Consider the following 21,346-nt stretch of genomic DNA (forward strand, 5'->3'; position numbering starts at 1 on the left):
TACTTCTATATTAATAAGAACCCCTTCTTCCTCCCCTTAGTAAGTCTTGCCCAAGAACTAACCTTAACCTATTTAGGACTAGCTACCCTTTCTGGATTTAACAACAACATCCTCCATGCATATTCTTGTAGACAGGACGAACATGTGCGTGTTACACAACATGATCCAATAACGCTAGGTGGATGCGAACAACTTTAGACTACATCGTCTCAGGTTCTACAAAGGCAGGGATTATTTTTCTCACCTCCTACCACCATAGTCCGCGTCCAGACCAAGATCATCCAAAAATAAAAAGACCATGGTGTGCTGCTTCACTTGCAAACGCTCAGGACGGATCACCACATCAATCGTGCACATTCAAGTCAATTGTTCATCACTTGGTATCCGCGTCTCGATACATCAATGCAAGATGGCGAAAGCTCCCATTCCTCCAGAGCCCACTCCTATTACGCACGTTATGCTGTCTCCTCCTTTAGGTCAACTCGCCAGTTCCATGCAATCTCCAAATGCTACCCTACCACCTTAATTTGAATTTTCGCCTTTCATGTTACATCCTTCGCAACTTTCCCAGGGTCGTAACTACAGTCATCAACTCCCACTTTTCACCTCCAAATTCGATAACATCAACGGTGATGACGTAATCAGTTCTATCTAGACACTTGATCTTGGAGGCTGCTGTTGACGTAGTATTTTAGCTTCTTGTCTGAGGAGAATTCTTCAGCCGCAATCACTCAGGGAACGAAGACCCCGCTCTTCCCGGAGGGACCAGCTGGTAACGGAGGTCCAAAAACCTATGCAGGAAGAAGCTTCCGCTCCGCGGAGGTATCACTGCGTGTAGTACTTCGACTCCGCTTTCTCCATCGAGTCATTCTCCAGATCCTTTGTCAGTACCTCTGCGGTCACCAAACACATCCTTGTTCCGAACACGCCACCCCCAGTTATTTGCTCGTCTGCGAGGATACAGTATCAGACAGTCTTCTACGTTCGGCCCATCCGAACTTTACAGAATTCGAAAGTGTAAGGAACGCTACGCTTAGGCGTGTGCAATTCTCCGAGCACAATTCTCCGAATAACGTAGTTGTAGAACCGGGGTATCACCGCGGCGTTGCAAAAAGAGATGGGTTGCTATTGAATCACGCTATGCTTTGCTTGATGAATTCAATTGCTTGTCCGCCATGTGGAGATTGCTTATCGGTGGTGTACGAATGAACTATCACGGGAGGTGATTGCAGGATGTGCCGTGTCAAACAAGCGTTGACAGTCTGTTCAATGCAATTACCTCTATCTGCAGCAGCGTCTAATCGCCCACGCCTTGGTCAAGCCCCTTATCAATTGCTCCGCAGCCACCACTACGACCATATCCAAGCACACCACTGGTTCAAAATGAAGGCCCTCAGCATCAAACCGCTAGGATTGACGGTACAGCATAATGCGAAGATGTTTCGACGAGAAAGCTAATCAGACAGAAATAGTCCTTATGACAGTGGAAGTGGATGATATAGCAAGTGGGCCGGGGAGCTAAAAAGGAGGTAATGTGCACATACTGCCGTGTCATTCCACAAGCTCTATGTGGACCGAGCTAAAATCGAGTTACAAACTATCTCGGGCTAGCCAGTCAGCAATTCCAGACAGTGAGGGCGATCCCAGAGCACCCTCACCGTTTCTGCTGAGTACATTGTTATTACTCCTATAGATCTAAATCTTTGGCTTTGGCGAGCTTCGAGAAGTCGGACAATGATGACATTTCTCCCGGGCTTCACAGTTCAACAGGATGCTGCCATAGAGCAATCGATAGCTGGAAATGTGGTTGTCACATCATTTAGGGAAAATCGGCCCGCCCTTTTGCGTGCTACCGATAGCCAGTTCACTCTTCTGCACCAGAAGATCAAGGAAGAAATCAAGGATGTCCTTGGTTACCTTGTGTTCCAGACCAGATATAAGCAGGATGGTCCGGACTCTATTACTGTGAAGATCACAGTCAAGGACATCAAAAATGACTCTCTGTTGAACCTTGTCGCAGATATTCTTACCGTTCAACAATAGCAAAAAAGCGAGCGACAGAGCAAAGATTCGAGATAAGCATGCACATAAGACGAACGCAGAAGTTGGCAAAGCACTGGGACTGGAGAAAAGATGTGCAATCTTCCTGTGAACTTGGATCACAACGAGAATAGGCGGACTCGACTAAACCTTCAAGCATCCTTTAGCGTCCTTGACGCAAAGATCAATATCGCATCCTAAAGTATGGGCGACGCACCATCAAGGGTCTCGCACAGTACGTTAAACTTCTGAGCGCGTTATCGAGATGGAAGGCAATCTCAACGATGTGCACAAGGGTACGCTCTCAGAAGAGGGAGAGCGCTGAAACGATGCTTGAGTACCTATGCTAAAGGCGACGTACTTGGTCAATACGTTTTGAGTACCCTTGCACGATGTTTAGTCAATTCTCCTTCTGGATTGGTGCAAGTGATTGCGCATAGCTGGAATATCCTCTATTTCGTAATCTCTTCGACGAGTTCGACTGAGTCCGAACTCTTAGGCAACTAGCATGGACAGAGTGAGGCTCCAGTTTAGTAAGGCAAGTACCATCTAAGTTCTAACAAAACGAAACAACCCTGTACTGGTTTTTCAGATCGCATCAATGATGTCTGGATCTTGGTTTCTGCTTCCTTTGATTCCAAGCCCGCACATCTGATTACGGGTTACTATATTGGTCGCTTGTATTCCTTTCTTGCTTTCAATCCAGAGGGCTTCAGGTCCACATTGACTAAAACAAAAACCGAACTTCTCCCAAGATCTTTGCCATGCGCTATCAAGCTAATTGCTCATCCACACATGATCAAGTGGTTACACTAGTGTAATTGTTGATTACTCCCGTTGCAATCGCTTCATTAGCTAGCTTGCATTGAATTTCGTGTGAACATATAAGCTAGGGTCTGGCGCTGAATAATTCAACTTTCCAGTGTCGGACGCGGTGGCCTGGCGAGGATTCGTCGCTACCGCTCCCAACAAAGTTGCTCAATTTTGTATTTCTCCTTTCGAAGAGAAGTACGATAAAATACTCTCTTACTCTAACGCTGCGTTTACTTAAGCTAGGAGGCTAATTAGATCTAGGAGCTCTGGATAGGCCGATGTGCTAAAATATCCACTGCATCTCAGCCTGGATGGGGTAATTTTTGATGTAGAAGTCGGGCAAGAAAAAAGCGAGGCTGACCCTTACCTGTTCGTCAACGGGAGCCACGTTAGTAAGCCACGTTCCCTAGTTCCCCACTTCGGCTTGACCCACGTGCCCACAACGTACAAATTGAAGTAGTGTGGTGGGCCGCACATTGAAAGCCGATTGCTCCATTATCACAATTTTACTCCGAAGGCGGCTTCTGACCGGCACGGAATCAGCTACGAACACTACAGTAGAGTACGGTATATACATATGTATCTCGCGCGTCTGACAAGAGGCAATATTTGAAGTGATTCCTGAACAACACCTCAATTTTGGTCAATCCAATCACTTCTACCCTACCTATTCGAGGTCCGATAGCTTGGTCATGGATGAGCATGAGTTGCAAGTGACCAACCTTCCCGAGGTTGAAGCCGTGTCTGACCCAACCGAACGATATCTCCCACCGGTAGATGGAGGCAAGGATGCGTATCTGGTCCTGGCATCTGTATTCGTTCAAGGAGCTTTGATCTGGGGTATGCAACGATCTAGTGCGACAGGTGCAGCACTCAGGCTAACATCTATCCAGGGTTCGTGTATGGGTTCGGCGTTTTCCAAGAATACTATTCACGGCAACCGCAGTTCGCTGGTAACACATCGGGTCTTGCGGCTATTGGTACAACGGGTTCGGTTCGTTTTTCCATCAGATACTCAGTTTCGAGCTAATCCGTCATAGGGCATAATGTATCTGACCTCACCCATCGTGTACGGCTTCTTTCAGTGGTACCCAGAATGGCGTACGACCGTCAGCTTGATAGGCTTTGCCATCATGTTGTTAGGCATGGTGGGCGCTTCGTTCGCCAACTCGGTCGCAGAATTACTCGCAACACAGGGAATTCTCTATGGCCTAGGAGGCTCATTACTCTTCTTTCCAGTATATTCTTACCTTGATGATTGGTTCATAAAGCGGCGCGGCCTAGCATTCGGGGTGCTCATTGCTGGGGATGGCACAGGAGGCGTTGTCATCCCTTTATTAAGCCAGTGGATGCTTGATAAATGGGGGTTTCGAACCGCGATGCGCGCTTGGGCTATCATCAGCTTCCTCTTCTTGTCGGCATCGCTCGTCTGCTTGAAGCCTCGCCCGAAAGCTCGAAATGCCGTTGGGCCAGTCTCCCGCGGTTTTGACATGAGATTTCTCAAGAGCCCAGCTTTCTGGATCCTCCAGACCGGAAATATCTGCCAGGGACTTGGCTACTTCATGCCCATTCTGTACATGCCTTCTTTCGCTGCTGAACGGGGCTGGCCTAACATCACTGGCACTATCGCAGTTTCTCTGTGCAATGTATCCCTTGTCGTCGGTGCAACTGCGACTGGATGGATCGTTGATCGATACCATGTTACTACAGCCATTATGATCTCCTGCATTGGCACTATGGTGGCAGTTTTCATCTTCTGGAGTTTCTCGGTCTATCAGCCTATGCTATTTATATTTGCTATTACCTATGGGGTCTTTGCCGGTGGCTTCCCCGCCACGTGGTCTGGCTGCGCCAACCCGGTGCGTCGGAGTTATCCTGTGGAGAATGGCATGATTGTCGCACTGTTCACAGCAGGCAAGGGCATAGCATCCGTTATTTCTGGACCTGTGAGTGGAGCACTGGTCGAAGCCGATACCTGGAAGGGTCAGCTAGGGTTCGCATACGGCAGTGGATATGGAAAAATGATAATCTTTTCCGGTATCACCGCGTCATTTGCAAGCATCAGTTGGGTTGGGAAGCGCCTAGGGGTAGTGTAGAGGCTCAGATTCGGTTTGGATGGTCTAGAAGTTATTTCTACGGTCCATACGTATGGCAACGTCGTCAAGAGCGAATTTACCGTTTGCATCCACCTAAGAGTTCGATACACCTAATGCATTGGAATGACTACTCAGTGTGCCTGCGCTGAAACTTCGTTAAATTTTCTCCTTGTCTGACCTGGTCTATCAAACAGACTGAACATGTTGTAACTTCCTCAACACCAACACTACGCCGCCACTTGACTCATTCCCGAGCTTTCTATAGTTGTGCACGTCCTTCTCCAATACCTCGACCGTGCCATTGTCCACCAGTCTTTTCACGACCTTCTCGAAACCCCCCTCTTTCCAGAAGATTTCTAGAACGGTAGCAACGAGTATACCACCCGATTTTATAATTCGCGTGAGTTCCGGCAATGGCTCCGGCCCTATGTGACCATGCGTGAACGTCCCACTGCACGTAAGTGCATCGTAAGTACCATCCTCGATATCGAGCTTTTGTGTCAGGTCTGTAACCTCCAGCTTCCGGTACGCGCCAGTTTTGTCCGCGACCTTGAGCATGCCCTCACTCAAATCTAGTCCGTCAATTGTCTTGAAACCTAGTTCCTGAAGAGTGACCCCAACAAGACCGCTACCGCAGCCTGCATCGACTATGCTTGTGTCCGCCGGAGCAACTTTGAGGTATTTCGGGATCATCTCGGCAACAATACGATGCGCTGTGAAACTGTATGTCTGCATGTCCGCATCGTAGCTCGCCGCCCACTGGTCGTAGAGTTTGCGCGACTCATCCTTGCTCTTAGCTGCAAAGACACGGTCGAGGAATGGCTGATTTGTGGAAGCCATTGCAATGTGTGGAAAGTGTGTTTGATAAAATTTGGAGTTAATAGTTGCTTGTGTCTTTTGGATCCGTGGTTATTCAGAGCCGGACAGCACAAGTGCTACTGTCCTATGTAGGTAGCCTTGGGTGGGCTTCTCATGATGACGTCATAGCACTTGTGACTCGAGCATACACTGAAAATACCAACAGCTTCTTCATGGTGTTGAAGGGACATTCTAGGCAGTATAAACGGACTCTGACGACCATCCTTAATCATCTCTTGAAGATTGGTCAATCGCGCTCATCACGGCCAAATCATAATCAACACTGGTCACTCCCTGGCGTCACCGATCAGCGGCGCAAGCATGATCGGCTCGTATATGGACAAGGGCGTGGAAGATAGGAGAATGGCGGTGAAGTAGGGGATATAGAGGTTGACTGTGCTCTTAGTGCTACTAAGTAGCAACATTACAGACCACGGTTCTATCCTAGGTATCGCCACTTATCATAACACTAACACGTCATATCAAAGCTATTCCCACGAACGTTGCCTAAAAACACGAGATAAGAAGTGCCGAAAGAGAACATTGGTCGGCGTCAGACCTTTAAAGAGAACTATAGCATCTCCAGGCTGTTTGCTTCATACTTCTTGGCTAAATGAGTCGCTACTAATGAACGTTTAGGTAGCCGTGCAGCGCACACTATAAGGAACACAGTGACTGTAAGTTGGCGGTCGTGGTCAAGTGAGCGTGGAGGCACTGATACATTGCAACCTGGGAAGGATGACCGGAATAGACAGCACAGGTGCTGGGCGACTGGAGTAGGAGTCAGTCCACACGAAAGCTCTGACACATGGTGTTGGATGCGCAGACTTCGATCCTCACGTCAAACAAAATGAACCCATAAGCCGCAAGAAGACGTTGTCGCCTTCACTAGCTAGGCCTTGACAAGATCATTGCGCTACGGGAAGAATCCAATCTTCTAAGATTAGTACAAGTGCTGACAGCATTGACTAGTGGTCACAAAATCTCGTGTTGCACGGACACAGTTCCTGGAATGTCTGACGAACGAGCACGAATGTTCATAATCCTATCGCGCGAATGAATACGGAACCACCCCTGTCATTTTCTACAAGCGCAAATGATTGATAGCAATGGAATGAAGTTCGCGATTCAAAAAACACAAAAGCAAGAGGAAAGGATCAGCCCACTCATCGACGGCGAAGATCAAGCTCACTGAACATCGGAACATTAGCATGGAAGAATGGATACATAATGTTATCGCATAGTTGCAACACTCTCATGGATACTGCTTCCCAATTCCAAAGGCATTGAACTGGAAGTAGACGTACCAGTTAGGTTTACAGCTACAGTAAAGCCTAGCGATGGTCCCATGCATATAATATAATACGCGGGCTATAGAAAGGTCAGCCCTCTCGCTCTAGAGCCACTGCGTGCCTTCAGCCACCGCCCCATAAGCGATTATGCTACAATCAAGATGATCAAGGGCAAGCTTGGTCGAGTACCGGTTATGCAGAGCTGGCACGTAGGCACAACGTTCTCGAAGATTACTAAACCGGGTATAATGGGCTTACGTTTTGCGATTGGCTTCGGCCTACATCCTACAAAGAAGGATCGCAAAAGGGTCAAAGACTTATGCGCATGTTTGTTTCAATCCTTCTATGCTTCGCCCCACGCAATGCGTATTCTCCATTCGATCATGGCTCGTGTATCCTATGAGCCTTCGAAGCTCACGATGGAGGGATTTATAGAAATGAACTTCGTACCCTCAATCTCACACTCATCACAACACTCGCTTCGAATTTTACAATATCCACCTACAGCCTCAACACCTTCAATTTTTGATCCATCTTATCTACCTACAATCCCTATACAGTATGCGCTACTTCACCTTTCTAGTGCTCAGCACCTTGGCTAGCGCAACATCGCTTTTCCGCCGCAAAGACGACCGTTTCACAGCGGGCACTGTCTGGGATATTGTCCTCCAAGGTAAGGAAAATGATGGCAACGGCACGGTCATCCCATTGGCGCAGTTAAAGGCGGCAACAGGAGCTGTTCTCGATATCGATTTTGAGGACAATGACTCAGAGCTGAAGAAGACAAAGGGCTGGATCAAAGAGCTTGCGAAGACGAAGACGGTGGTCTGCTACTTTAGCGCTGGTACGTACGAACCTTGGCGTGAAGACCAGGAGTTGTTCAAGCCAGCGGATTATAGGAAGAAGATGGATAAGTGGGATAAGTGGTGGCTTGATCTGAAGAGTGCCAACGTGAAGACAATCATAGAGACTAGGAATAAGAGAGCTGCCGAGGCTAGATGTCATGCTATTGATCCTGACAACATCAATAGCTACGTAAGTGACGTGGCATAAAAACTCATCGTGCCATGTTGACCCTTAGCAGAGCAATGACAGCAAAGGGAAGCCACACCAAGATAGATTCAGCTACGACAATCAGGTGTATATCGACTACGTCAGGTGGCTTTCCGCAACCGCAACCAAGTACAACCTTTCCACAGGTCTGAAAAACGCACTTAAGATCTCCAATAATGCCCTCAACGTTATCGAATTTGCTGTCAACGAACAGTGCCACGAAACAGACCCAAACGACAAGGAGAGCAATTGGGACTACCCAGACTACGCAACATTCACTCAAGCAGGGAAAGCAGTCTTCAACATCAAGTACCACAACGACAAGAACATTTACTGCAAGGATCCTACTGATCCTCCTATCAATCTCTCGACAGTGCTCAAGCCGATGGGCCTGGATGTATTAGGTGGACAATGCTAGTGAGGAATATGTTTAGGTTCAGCATAAGCGCATATAGGCTGGTCCCATTCAACTTAGGATAGATGCGCTAATTCAAGAGGGCTACAGGTCATGATTAATTTGCCTACTTTTATTTTCTGGTAGGACACTTGCTTCACTGTTTACGGTACCGTTTACCTTTTTTTTTTGGTTAGAACTGCATGTGGGGGGATGGTTGAATCAGGCGCTTCAATGCTATCTCCCTGGCATCTACTTATTACTCGTTTCGATCAACACTAAGCAAAACTCAGACGCAAAGTAAGACCAATAGTCCTAGGCGGCTAACATAGTGCAATTGTGCGCTAAGATCCTCAGGGCGCAGCCATCTACAAGTAATGCTATGGTTCAAAATCCCTTATACGCCATAGACTTCCTTCCTAGAGTGTATAACAGAATGCCCACCTTTAACCCCAAGCAATCGGTCCCCTAGAGAAGACAGTAATCCCACTTCATTTTACATCCACCAAACAACAAATTTTCCTATTTTCTACGCCCTAAGGCATTACAGTCCGTCGCCTGCGTGACAAATTTCACAGCGGCTGCGGCCAGATGCTTCGGCAGTAGATTATTCCAGTCGCAGCTAGCTTGGTCGTGTACAGATCACGGAAAGACTACACGAAACGACGAAGATGCTGAGTAAAACACTATAGACCAAAGGATGTCTATTATAGTATAGAAACTAGCTCAATTTGCTGTTTCAAGATAGAGACATAGTACAAATAGAGATCCCATACTCTTTTAGTAAATAGATTGGTAGATCTATAATAACTACACGAGAGATCTATACTAGAATAGTATAGTAAGCGAGCTGTTATATAATAAGGGCATAGTAAAGGATATCTATGCTATAATAAGGAAATATAATTTCGCCAATTGGTAATAGTATCAGCACATCTCGCGGACGAGTTAGAGACGTTCAGGGAGGTTGAATAGAGTCATCAAAGTCTCTGTGATGGTAACGAAGTATTTAAAGTACTACCAAACTACGCTGATAAATTATGTGGCTCCCTGCAAAGCTCTTATCGCCGTCACTTTGGTTCACACAACCTCCACAAGTAGAGGCTAGATCTAACGTCGTAGGCCTCTGTTACTGGAGCCCTCCACCTACGTGACTTCTTCCATGCCGCTGGCTTCGAGTTCGATCTCGTGTCAGAGACCGGAACGTATCGAGCTGACTGGCTCAGCACCACGAAGGACTGGCAGCACGAGGAAGACAAAAAGGTCCGGGAAAATGACGGCGACAAGTTCTAGTCTTAACTTGATAAGCTCTTCAAGCCATCTGGATGGGCGCTTCTTTACTATTAGCATACGATTGTACTTTCATATGTCGAAAGTGCTTCCGCTTGCTGGACATGTTGGCCCAACAAAATCTCCGATGTACTCATATACTTCCTGTTTCTTAGATGTTCAGCATCGTTGTGGACATGACGTGGGACGCGGAATGGCAGCGAGTCGTCTTCAATAGCCAGTAGACACGGGCGAATCATATTAACCCAGGTATAACCGCCTTCCTATTTCCCACTTTATCCTTTCCAAACTTCTCCTCGTACCACCTCTTCCCCTGCAATGCCCTCGGCAGCATGGTCGCAATCTCATTAACCAAGAAGGTCCTCGCGGGGTGACACCTCCAACCGCCCACCGCCCAGAATCCCGCCCACTCAACCCACTCACAAAAGTAATGCGCATACAGCACATAGCCAAACAGACCATTCTTCGGAATCATATACACCTTCTCCACGCCTTCGACGGGCTTGCCAGTCATCTCAGCTTCCTTGCGCTGCTTGCGGTCTGCGGAACGGCGAATCTCACGGAGGTCGTCGTCGTGGAAGGCATTGCCGAGGAGACCCCACGCCCAGATGATAAGCCCAATTTCCATGGACCAGTAGCGACCTTGCCAGTCGGTTTGAGTGACAGGCCCGTAGCCGGCCAGCCAGCCGCCGATGGAGATGGCATTGAAGATTTGGAAGGCGGCCATGCCGAGGCAGAGGATGGGGTGCATAGGGGACATGCTTGGGTTGAGGACAAGCGGAGAGAGGACGGCGCGGTAGACGTAGTGAATTGTCTGTATCGAATCTTGGTTAGTGCACAGCAGGGGAAGTGGATGCGCGAGGGGGACGCACGAAACAGCCCGCCATTGTCCAATTGCCCCACGGCAGCGTCTTGATGCCTTGTTGCTCAGGTAGCGTGTACATGATGTACAAGAGGGTAGCGAAGCCCGTAGACTCGGTGATGGCCCAGCCCCATTTGCCGGGGATGTTGAGGCGCGACTTATTCGACGTTTTGCCCATTGGATACCAGTCCAGTACCCACTGGAGAGATGTCACCTGCACAGCAAGTGAGCCATGTTGTCGCAACGGTCTTGCGCACAATATGCTCAAATCCTAACATACCACGGGGAAGTACTGGAACAGTGTGCACGCGGCTTGCCATGTGCTGCGCGATGGCGGCAGGACGCCTGGGATGAGGACCATTGGGATTCAAAGTTCTCCACTGAGGTGCAGCTGTTGTGTGCGATGTGCTGTTGAGAGAGTGGCATGTAACCCATGAATGGGAGATGGGCGCGAAATGATGAGGTCATGTCACAGACAACCTCGCGGCCGCGCCAAGCCTATTGGGAGGGTTGGCTTGCTGGGTGAGCTCCGTGCCCGCTGAGCACAGGGTAGCCTTCTTTTTTCGCAGATTCAAAGAGAAGAGTTCGCAATTCGGTAGCACATGGAACGAAGAGACCAAGCCGACGGGAAGGAAGACGTCCAAATGCTCGCATGGGCAACCGCGCCGCCATGCAAGCGTCTTGGCTGCCAGCCGCCCGCCGTCGGCAACACGACCCAACGCTCACCCGATCGTGTTTGCGGCGTCAAGTGTGTATGGCGATGGGCATAGTCGTCCGATGTTGGTGCTGCTTGGTACGCTACCATTCAGTGCCAAACACCTCACCGTGTGGCGCTCTTCAGCCAGCCTCGGGTCCCCTGAGCTAGATGTGCCCTGATGGTGATGACTACAACAGACAGCCGATTGCAGCAAGTCCAATACAGCAGTTGCATGGATGGGGGTGTAACGTGCCGAGGAAACGCTGGTATTAATAGCAAGGGTTCACAATGTTGTTTGACGACGAGACGTGGAGTATGACGCCGGGCCCGGTGGGTTGCCCTGCAAGTGGAGGAGCGCGACGTGATGCAATTGCGAACATGCGACTCAGCAACGCGGTGGTGCCGTGCAGATGGGCAACAGTTGAGGAGATGGGTCTTTTGGCGCCGTCAGCACTGCCCACACGAGGAGCGGAGTTGGCCTGGAGGCGTCGCCCGCGCGGCGCTTCCCTTGCCCCGTGAAGAGGAAAACCACCACGCTGCCCTCGCTGCAATCGTCCTCGTCCTCGCCCTCATTCTCGTCGCCCTCGTCGCATGCATCGTGTGGTTCCGCCATCCTGACCGTCGAGCCCCCCCGTTGCGGTGCGTGCCTTGAAGGCTTGACGTGAGGCCTTGTTTGCCGGGTCCCGGTCCCGCGTGTTCCAAGCTCGCCAGGGTCAACACGAAGCACGGGCAGGCTGCTCCTGCGATCGTCGCCTCCTCCTCGCTGCTTTCTCCACTCCTCTGCGCGCGCTGTCGACCGTCCCAGTTCGCGCTGCTGGATTCGCCGCCATTCTCCACAAATCACTCGTCAACAAGCGACACCATCTCACTCGCGAGCTCCCGTCCACTCGTGTGCCGAGAAGCGTTGCTCATCGCTCCTGCCTGACACGTTCCACGACTAGGAAGCCGCTCGTATCGCTTCTCTGACACAGCAACCACTGCCACTCAGGCCTCAATTGCCTAGCACAGGGCCACCTCACCGCATCCCACCCTTTCTTCCTCACCACCTACCGCGATGTCTGCCAACAACGGCACGGCCGGTACGTCTCCTTTCGTTGATTCTCCGACACCTTCTTCTTCTCCTTCTCCTTCTACTGCTTCGCCCGAGCCTTCTGCTGCGCAATCCTCTCCTTCACAGCCCTCTCCCTCTCAGTCGCAACCGAGCCTTGTTCCAACATCGCCTTCTGCAGCCTCCTCCACAGCTGAGCCCTCTGTGAGCCCGTCGCCTTCGGCCGCACCCTCGCAGCCCTCATCGCAGCCACCACTTTCGTCCGATTCCGTAACTGAGCCTTCTTCAGCGCCGACCAGCGAGCCGGCAACCTCATCGCCTGTGTCGCTCCCGACCAGCGAACCGCCCGCGTCGACCGAACAACCTCAGTCGACCGAAGCAACCCAGTCGTCGGCACCAGAGCCGTCCTCAACCGATGCACCAGCCTCTTCAGCGCAACCATCGTCCGCTGCACCCTCGTCCGACCCGCAAGACACGACGTCCACTGTCACCGCCAAACCGACACCCACGTCGACCCAGGTTGTCACTTCCGTCGTCACTCCCAGCGCGACGAGACCCGATGAAACCCCGACACCCATCACCGTCGTTCAAACCATCGTCAAGTCGAGCACGCCGGATCCTACGACAGATGCTGCATCGCCGACGAGCTCGGGAACCGTCTCAACAGACCCCGCATCACTCCAAAACCCATCGAATAAGCATGAAACTGGCGGGCTAAGCCCCGCCGGGAAGACGGCCATCGCCGTCGTCATTCCTGTCGTTGTCGTCGCACTGCTGCTGCTCGCCGGAATCTGGTTCTGGCGGAAGCGCAAGTCGAAGAAGAGTGCAGAGGAGGCGCGCAGGAAAGAGGTGGAAGAGTATGGCTTCAACCCCAACGAGGACCCCACTCTTCCTGCAGTCGGCATGCAGTCGGAGATGGCCGAGGATCAGAGCGGATACAGAGGATGGGGCAACACCACCACGAGCTCCAACCGCAAGGCCTCTACCACCCTCACCAGCGGCATGACCTACTCGGACAGCAACAGCAACCCTGGGGACGTCTTCGCCAACCCCGGATCGCCTACGAACGCGTATTCTGACGCCCATTCTGGCGACCCTCTGGTCAACGGCCGAAGGGAGACGATGGACTCAGATGGCATTGGCGCCCTGGGTGCCGCTCCCCGCTGCCAGCCAGAACAAAGACGGTGTCCATCGCGGTCCGTCTAACGCCTCTTCATCCTATTCTGCCGCCGACCGATCAGACAACTCGGGCGACTTTCCCCTCCCCATGAACCATCCGCAGGAGTACTACGACAACAATGGTAACTATTATCCCTCCTCCGGCCCGTATGATAATTCGTACGGTGGAAACCAACAGCCCATCATAAGAGACGTGTCTGCGCGGCGGAACACGAGGATCGAGAATCCGTCCGTGTTCCCTCAACAAGGAAACAGCGGCATCGCACAGAACTTTTAGGTCACTGATTGACCACAAGACCTCTTGATGTCTTTCCTATTTCTGTCAACAGCATCTCGATTAAATATCCACGGTGGCGTTAGTCGGCGATTTTGCAGCACTTCTTCGAGATGAGTTTGGTCCTATCGTCCCTGTTTTTTCCTTTTCACCTGCATCGAGCGCGGGTATCGGCTCTTGAAGGGGTGGTTTGATGGCAGTATGCTGTACTGTGTTGTACCGTGTGACGGGTGCAACGGAAAGCGGAAGACCCCGTGTTTGTGCGAGGGCGGCGACGTATATATGTGTACACACGTGCGTGTAGGTGGTACAAGAAAAGTGCGGCATTCACTTGGACTGAAGGTTTTCTTAGAGTTTGTTACTAGGTTTTCGGAACGAAGCGGGCTTTGCCGCGAGAGTAGAGTGAGAGGTGCGAGCGGATATATATACCTTGTAATGGATCAAAGTTCAATTGCCTCGTCGTACGCTGAGGTTGAGCCTGGTGTGAGACGTGCAGACGGTGCGGATCTGGATGGCAGTGATAGCGAACGAGATCCATCGATGATCCGCAAGATGTACAATGCCATGCGGCTATTCCAGCATCTGCTTTTCCAACCCGGCTGCCTCCCACCATCGTCCACGGGCAGCTCCTCATCGTCACCTTATGTATAAATCACAACATTCATTCTTCCTTCAGGAAACCAATGGACGGAATACAAATGAACCGCAAGGAGATGTATTGCCCTACAGATTTATTATGTTTGAAAAGGTTATGATACATCCTTCGAACGTTCAAACAATGGCTTTCTGCTGACCAGCATTAAGGAGCCAGGTTGCGTCCCAGTCTTAGCCAAGCTACGCCATGCAGAAGCAACAAGTAGGGTTTCTAGGTGACTGGGGATTTGAAAAAGGCTGGAGTTGAGAAACCTCGTATTACGGGACGGTGTGTGCAGCCGAGTGAATCTTTTCTACTGTCCCCGGAACAGCCTTGCAATGCCTTCGCTACCAGAATTCCACTAACAAGCCGCAGTTATCTAATGACTTGACTATGCGGACGATATGTCTTCTCTCACCGATCTTGTTCCTCCGGCTTCCATCCGTCATCATCTTCGCTGATAACGATTTCGTGCACCTTCAACCTATTTTCTATGATCTCCTTACCGTTCACAAGATCACTCTCGTCTGCCCTTCTAGCGGCGCTTCCTGCATCCTCCGCGATGCCTGCTTTGACGTGACGATGGATCAGACGCTTCCTAGCGACTTCCATGTCAACGTCTACAAACCATAATTCATTCATCAGTGCTGCGGCATCGCTCCAGGGCGCCTTGTCGAGAGAAAGATAGTTGCCTTCGAAAATGATGATGTGGATCGAAGGTGCAATGGCAATGTCATCAGCGACTAAGAGGACAGGTTAGTGAACGACATACACCCACTTTAGTCACACTTGCCCGGATCTTTGATCGCATGGTCGAACGACGGCGCGAACAGGGTCTGCGTCTCGGGACACAGAGGCTCCCTCAGCTTCTTGACAAGTTTCAGGAACGAGTCGCCATCGAACGTGAACTCGGCCCCACGGCGAGCGTGCGCCGAGACAGGATCAGGTAAGGCATCGAGCTGCCGCCTCGAGAGGTGGTAGCCATCCATAGGGAGGAAGGCTGAAAGCGGGTTGCTGTTGGAAGTGCCAGGGGAGTGTTGAGCATGCAGCTCGTTGAGGCGGTTGGACACTATGGCTGCGAGAGTGGTCTTGCCTGCGTCGAGGCATAAGAGGTTTTCCTAGGGGTGAGTAGAACACCTGGCGTACCTGAGCCCGGTATCCCTGATACGGCGATGAGGAGGCGCTTTGAGGGCGGAACGTTCTGATATGTTTCTTTCGTGTGTTAGTGTGTCGTGCCATGCAACGTGGGGAGGGGCAAGGACTCACCCCAGGCCTTCTTTACGAGACGATCGACTTGCTCCTCCATATCGCGTGCTTGTAGGTACTTGTAGTGTGCGGATGGCGCGTCCTAGCGCTCTTTTCCAATAGTGCCGTACACGATCTTATGTATTCGTGTAGCAAGGCAAGAGGAGAGGCTTCGTTCAAAACAAGATTTTTCCACGGGTGCAGAGTGCAGAGGCTATCCTATTTTGCTTTTCGGATAAGCCTGCCGCGGGCGAGCTGCAGATCGTGAGATCCGGCCATGGTGTTGGCTGGCACGGCCCGATGACGTCGAATTGCGGGGGATAATAAGAGCACACGTGACCCGCCTCGAGTAAAGTACTCTGGCCTTCAATCAACGTCACATTCAGGTTGGGGATGAGTAGACTTGACGAGAGGAGGCGTCTTCATGTTGCCCAAAGCGTTAAGTAGCGACCGTGGCATGGGCGGAGGCTGGCCAATAATAGGCGGGTTCGGTCAAGGGTTCGTTATTGCGCACATGTGCTGCTGAATCTGCAAACTGCCTGCCAACAGCTCCTACCGTGGACCTTTCTATCCCAGTCACAGCTTTTGACACTGAGCTACCTGCCACCGAGTATTGCATCACATAGAGCCTTCATTGATGCAAACCCACGTCACCGCAAAGGCAATTCCGCCATCCACGCACGCCATGCGCGAGCTCGTTGGGAATAAGAGTGTGTGTAGTCTGAAGCGGACACGGTAAGACTGACAACGGAAACGAGAGATAGTGAGCGCGAGTGAAACAAAGCTTCCAACGAATGTATTTCCAAATGAGTGACTGTTGGACCACGATATCAACTCCGCGTCAGTTCCCTAGATGGCCTCCCAGTTTTCTACTTCCACCGAAACCCTTCGCCGATATTACGGTACCTTTATGCCACTACGATCAATGAAACTTGCGCACATGGTTACCCAAGATGTTGTCGAAGCGCTTCCCCCTTCCCTCAAGCATCAATTGACATCCTTACACCTGATCCACGCTGCTACACGTCAACTCGCGCCTCCATAACTTCATTTCGAGTCACAACTCACACAATGTTGCCACCAGGGGTAAAACGGTATCTGACTAGAGCTGTCTCCTCTGCTACTGCTGATGCGTCCACAGTCGCAGTGTATCCGGTGTATCCCGTATAGTAGCCCGTCGCTTCGACCCCAGATGCAATGACTGTGGCAATCGACTCGTCACCGACCCAAGAGGCCATGATTGTAGCAGTTGGTTCGTCGCCGATCGGAGCAGCCTCGACGGCGGCAAGGGCAGCCAGGACTGACACAAGAGTGAAGCGCATCGTCGAGAACCGAGAACAAGTGATATTTGGAATAGTCAGGTGCGAGCTTGATACGATCCATCTTGCGAGACATCAGGAGTTCTTATACTGTCATCCACCGTGCGGAAGAGCTCGCCATGACCTCGTCTGTTGCGGCTCTGGACTATCAGACCGCTTTTTGGCCACGAAACACGCAATGACGCTTCATGATCTCGCACATTAGGAAGCAAAGTACGTACAAAAGGACCAGGGGATGTCCCAAATTAGGAAGGATGAGGCGTTTACACTCACGAGTCCGGGTCTCTCTTGGTGGCCGCGTGTTACTGCATTCATGCCTGCACTTGGGCCATACGCTTGGCGCCTGGCTGGAGTCACGGAACCAAGAGCCTCGGACACGCAGTCATAAAGCAGGATTTTATAGGCTTGGTGCGCAAGTGTGCTCGTGCTGCGTGCGCTCGATCCGTAGATTTCCGCATCAAATACGCGAGCAATTCGACTACAGGCTCTGCATCTTTTCGAACGTCGGCAACAACAAAGCAGCATGGCAACTTCCTGGTAACATTGTCAGCATCTATAGGCTTTGAATGGAACAAACCTTTTCTCCATTTGCGTTCAGAGGGAGTATTGCGTAGAACCTTCACGTCACCAAATCCACACCAGTCTCAATCCTTCGCATGTACGACTACGCGTCCTCAAGCGCAGGGTAGTGCCGGACACACAATGATGAGAAGCCTCGCTTATTTCGTCCTTGATATGACCAATCCACCTACAAGTACGGAGGTAAGTGACGTCCTGGCCGGTCTGTGCTTGCAGCTTCTCGCGAAGAAACCGGGGCGCGCCAAAGGAGCGAAGGCTGAGCAGTACTCGGTGCCAGTTCCGCATCATGTACACACCCACATTTATCCATGAGTATGGATATTCGACCACCAGTCAGCGTGTTTATACGGAATCCAGCGAACATCTGAGTGCTTAAGTATCGGGTTCAAAGAATGTTAAGATCATGTGAACATAATAAATGGGAATTTCATTGCTCGTGATAATGCTGAAAGGGTATACTTCTCCTTCGTTGCGCTAAACTCTCCATGCTCTGCTTACTCGGGTCAAATTTGAACGCTTGCAACGTATGAATCTCCTCTCTCAACTGCTCGGGGCTCATGTAGTCTCTTGTTATCCTATTGGTTGGACTTCGTATACTATCATGTATATCACTGCTTGACGCTTTGGGCACGTGTAACGGCTTCGGCACCGTCTTCGTGCTGTTGTCCCTGCTCATAGCGGGAGTTTCAGAAGTAGAGTTGAGCCCCATAGACTGTGAATACATGCTGCTGCCAGATGACGGTGGGCCGAGGTGCGTGTATCGATGCTCGTGAGGGAGTTCGAACTCCTCGCTCATGGAGGGCGGGCTCTGTTGGAGTTCGTTCATTTCGACGAATTGGTTAGGTGCTTGGGGCTGTTGTGTGCTCTTGCGGGAAGTGATCTGCATAGTGTCGCTCCGTGAATTATTCAAGGTGTTGTTTCGAGATTTCTCGCCTCGAGATAGGTTGAAGGTGCCGCTTCGGGACATGTTGCTCAGGCCGCTCCGTAGAGAGTTGAACGGGGATGAGGCTTTGGACATGGCGCGCTTGAGCTTCTTGCCTTTAGCCTGTATCAGCTTGGGGAGACAGAGGGCGCATGCGACCACAAATCCGAGCGTGCATTCAGTTTCGGTCCAGAGACCGATAAAAAGGGCATTATGTGAGACGTCGGCTTCGGTGATCACAGGGGCGATCTTGACTGTAAATACAATGCGCATAGCCGATGCAATGCACGCTCTGACGATGCATTAGCGAGAGTTGACTCCCAATGTTTTGGAGTACTCACAGCAGACCCGTAGCGAACAACAATGTAACTGCAATCTTACGACCCAGCGGAACGTTCAGCTTCCACAATCCAGATGTTGGAAGTATAAGGATAATGATGTCGGATGCCATGTTAAAAGCACCCTGTGCCAATGTAATGTCGTTCACATCGGAGCACTTCGCATCAGGTGTGAGCTTGTCCCAGATAGCTTTCCTTGGATGGCAATAAAACGCGGTCCAGAATATCAGAACGGTATAGAGAATCGTGCACGAGATGATAGTCCCCCAGGCACCGAAGAACATGGCCTGGTTGACGCTGCGACTTGGTGCGAACAGGCGAAGGTACTGGACCAGGATGGCCATCTTTACGAAAAAACTTAGTGGACAGTAGACCAGTTGTCCTATATTCGCCCACTATCTGGGTCAGCTTGGCGCACAATTGTCAAGAAGCACATGGGGGCAATACATAGAGCTGGTGAAACAGTTGGTCATTCGTGACCTGCCACTGATGTACGCCAGAACCCCACTTCACCATCTGATAGCCGATCCCCACTTCTGCTAAGATGAGTGGCTATGGCACGTTAGCTGTGAGGTGGGACTGTCACTTCTAACGACGTACGAAGGTCAGAAACAGGAAGTCTATCAGCATGTCAGTGTTCAGCCCCAACGATACTGACTTGAGGAAGCACTCACAGTCCGCAAGCTCGAACGATTTTACTATCGCCAGCTTTGTATATACCCGTATCATAAGGAAGATTCCAGCAAATGCAATGCAAAGAATCGATACAATCAAAAACCAGTTCTGATCCGGCGCATCCAACGTCATTGTCCTATCCGCTCCAATTGGTACAGCATCGCCCATCATACCGGGCAGCGCGAGTAGTATGGGCCTCGGGTCTACATTAGGTGGGATTCCCAGCGCAGCAGCAAGCTTCGCTGGATCTTCTCTGGCAAAGATGGCATCGGCTATGGGCGCCATATTGTATCAGTGATTGTGTTCGTGGTCGCGCAAACGGTGGAAGCCAGATTGGCGCAAGCAGTAAAGTGGGACATGAATCGACCGAGAGCCGGCAGACGGGTTGCAGAAACGTGCATGTTATGGGTGATGGGATCGGACTTTGGCCGTGCTCCTGTCTACTCTCCGAACTCTCGGGCCTGATGTGTGTTCTGAAACGGGCAGTGGGATAAGAGGCACCCTCCAACATCGCCACAAGAAACACGCGTGGGCAAGTGGCGTAGAGCACCGGATACACGCTTGCTTGCACGCTACAAATTGCGCCGCAGTGACGTTCTCCACCCAGCTCTGTACTGCACTGTGCGACAGCTGGGCGCATGTCGTTCGCACGAGCGTAAAAAAACGTACTTTTCGGGGGTTGGGGTCCAGGTTGGGGGCCGTGGCTGGGATGATCGACAAGCGAGCCCTGTGTGATTGCTTCGGACTTCAAGTGGTCGATGCTTGAACACCGAAAGCCACGAACGCCTTATAACGTGTCTGGAGTATAGTGCTGTAGCACGTGGCGGGAGGCTGATGTTCCGTTTTCTCGAAGCTTTTTAATGCATAGGATGACCCGTAAGGCAGCCTTCCGTGACCTTTTGAGTCACGCTACCGGCGTCCGGGGATGCCAGGTCTGACGTGAAAGTCGCTTGTCTCCACGTGGCGGACCTATTCTTAGCGCCATACGTATGCAAACAACACCTGGGGTAGCGGGTGCTCGTGGATAATCAACTTTCTGATTGTACAGAGATCATGACTCCTAACTCCGCTAATAATCCTCTCATAGACGGCTACCTCGAATCCAGCATCCGCCTGGTTGTGGCACCTCCACGGGACCAAGCGCACATCGATCGCTTGGGCGTCATGTACATGGGACGGATCAAGGATCCAACTGACTTGGTTCCTGTTGCCGACTCGCCCGTTCTACAGCGTCCTGGTCTGACTAGTACACATGTGCTAGATGGGGACGGAAAGCCGGGTAAGACGGGAGAGTGGGTGAACCAAAGGATCATCAAGAATCTCGGAGACGGGACGGAAAGTGCAAGGATCGATAATGTGTAGAGCGATGTTGAGATTGCAAAGGGCGTCTGGATCAAGTACTATGAGTAAAGACAGATTTGATGCATCAGTCGAGAAATTACGAGCATCACGAGGGAGTGACACGTCTTAAACGTCGGTGATGTTGACGTTCCATTATTGGTACTGTAAACCAAGTCATCGAGAACGCTGACAGCAACGGATACCAAGTGCGCGACTCATCCAGCAATCGCACCGCCTCCACTGAGACCGGACTGCAATCGAATAAAGCGCGTGGCTTTCCCTTCCCACGTGCGTGTGCGACCTTCCGTTCACGTCTTCGAGATATGCTAGTCCCCCTTCCCACGAACCTTCCCCCACCCCTTCCTGACACTGTCACTAAAACTCCAATCATTAAACA

At 51.0% G+C, this 21,346-nt stretch overlaps 9 protein-coding genes across 9 annotated transcripts; 5 read left to right on the forward strand and 4 right to left on the reverse strand.

Annotated features, from left to right (window-relative positions):
• Nucleotides 1–1,734: 1,734 nt before the first annotated feature.
• On the forward strand, nt 1,735–2,043 carry N0V89_002516 (uncharacterized protein; the record flags this gene model as incomplete). The annotated part of the gene is made up of 1 exon (XM_056211325.1): nt 1,735–2,043. The coding sequence occupies one exon, from the start codon at nt 1,735–1,737 to the stop codon at nt 2,041–2,043; it is 309 nt and encodes a 102-aa protein (XP_056074798.1).
• A 1,856-nt stretch (nt 2,044–3,899) lies between these two features.
• On the forward strand, nt 3,900–4,949 carry N0V89_002517 (uncharacterized protein; the record flags this gene model as incomplete). Its single annotated transcript, XM_056211326.1, has 1 exon — nt 3,900–4,949. One exon carries the CDS (start codon nt 3,900–3,902, stop codon nt 4,947–4,949), a length of 1,050 nt encoding a protein of 349 aa, XP_056074799.1.
• Nucleotides 4,950–5,135: 186 nt separating this feature from the next.
• N0V89_002518 (uncharacterized protein) lies at nt 5,136–5,789 on the reverse strand (the record flags this gene model as incomplete). Its single annotated transcript, XM_056211327.1, has 1 exon — nt 5,136–5,789. The coding sequence occupies one exon, from the start codon at nt 5,787–5,789 to the stop codon at nt 5,136–5,138; it is 654 nt and encodes a 217-aa protein (XP_056074800.1).
• Nucleotides 5,790–7,482: 1,693 nt separating this feature from the next.
• N0V89_002519 (uncharacterized protein) lies at nt 7,483–9,839 on the forward strand (the record flags this gene model as incomplete). Its single annotated transcript, XM_056211328.1, has 4 exons — nt 7,483–7,489; nt 7,683–8,134; nt 8,184–8,549; nt 9,669–9,839. The coding sequence occupies 4 exons, from the start codon at nt 7,483–7,485 to the stop codon at nt 9,837–9,839; spliced, it is 996 nt and encodes a 331-aa protein (XP_056074801.1).
• A 232-nt stretch (nt 9,840–10,071) lies between these two features.
• N0V89_002520 (uncharacterized protein) lies at nt 10,072–11,059 on the reverse strand (the record flags this gene model as incomplete). Its single annotated transcript, XM_056211329.1, has 3 exons — nt 10,072–10,650; nt 10,709–10,912; nt 10,979–11,059. 3 exons carry the CDS (start codon nt 11,057–11,059, stop codon nt 10,072–10,074), a joined length of 864 nt encoding a protein of 287 aa, XP_056074802.1.
• Nucleotides 11,060–12,449: 1,390 nt separating this feature from the next.
• On the forward strand, nt 12,450–13,649 carry N0V89_002521 (uncharacterized protein; the record flags this gene model as incomplete). Its single annotated transcript, XM_056211330.1, has 2 exons — nt 12,450–12,474; nt 12,625–13,649. 2 exons carry the CDS (start codon nt 12,450–12,452, stop codon nt 13,647–13,649), a joined length of 1,050 nt encoding a protein of 349 aa, XP_056074803.1.
• Nucleotides 13,650–14,944: 1,295 nt separating this feature from the next.
• N0V89_002522 (uncharacterized protein) lies at nt 14,945–15,836 on the reverse strand (the record flags this gene model as incomplete). Its single annotated transcript, XM_056211331.1, has 4 exons — nt 14,945–15,273; nt 15,324–15,623; nt 15,677–15,742; nt 15,797–15,836. 4 exons carry the CDS (start codon nt 15,834–15,836, stop codon nt 14,945–14,947), a joined length of 735 nt encoding a protein of 244 aa, XP_056074804.1.
• A 1,003-nt stretch (nt 15,837–16,839) lies between these two features.
• N0V89_002523 (uncharacterized protein) lies at nt 16,840–19,893 on the reverse strand (the record flags this gene model as incomplete). Its single annotated transcript, XM_056211332.1, has 5 exons — nt 16,840–17,075; nt 18,172–18,887; nt 18,937–19,328; nt 19,381–19,485; nt 19,534–19,893. The coding sequence occupies 5 exons, from the start codon at nt 19,891–19,893 to the stop codon at nt 16,840–16,842; spliced, it is 1,809 nt and encodes a 602-aa protein (XP_056074805.1).
• A 584-nt stretch (nt 19,894–20,477) lies between these two features.
• N0V89_002524 (uncharacterized protein) lies at nt 20,478–20,970 on the forward strand (the record flags this gene model as incomplete). Its single annotated transcript, XM_056211333.1, has 2 exons — nt 20,478–20,484; nt 20,696–20,970. The coding sequence occupies 2 exons, from the start codon at nt 20,478–20,480 to the stop codon at nt 20,968–20,970; spliced, it is 282 nt and encodes a 93-aa protein (XP_056074806.1).
• Between the last annotated feature and the right edge of the window lie 376 nt (nt 20,971–21,346).

The sequence above is a fragment of the Didymosphaeria variabile genome (assembly GCF_027946475.1).
Source record: "Didymosphaeria variabile strain IMI 356815 chromosome Unknown scaffold_2, whole genome shotgun sequence".
NCBI classification, from domain to species: domain Eukaryota; kingdom Fungi; phylum Ascomycota; class Dothideomycetes; order Pleosporales; family Didymosphaeriaceae; genus Didymosphaeria; species Didymosphaeria variabile.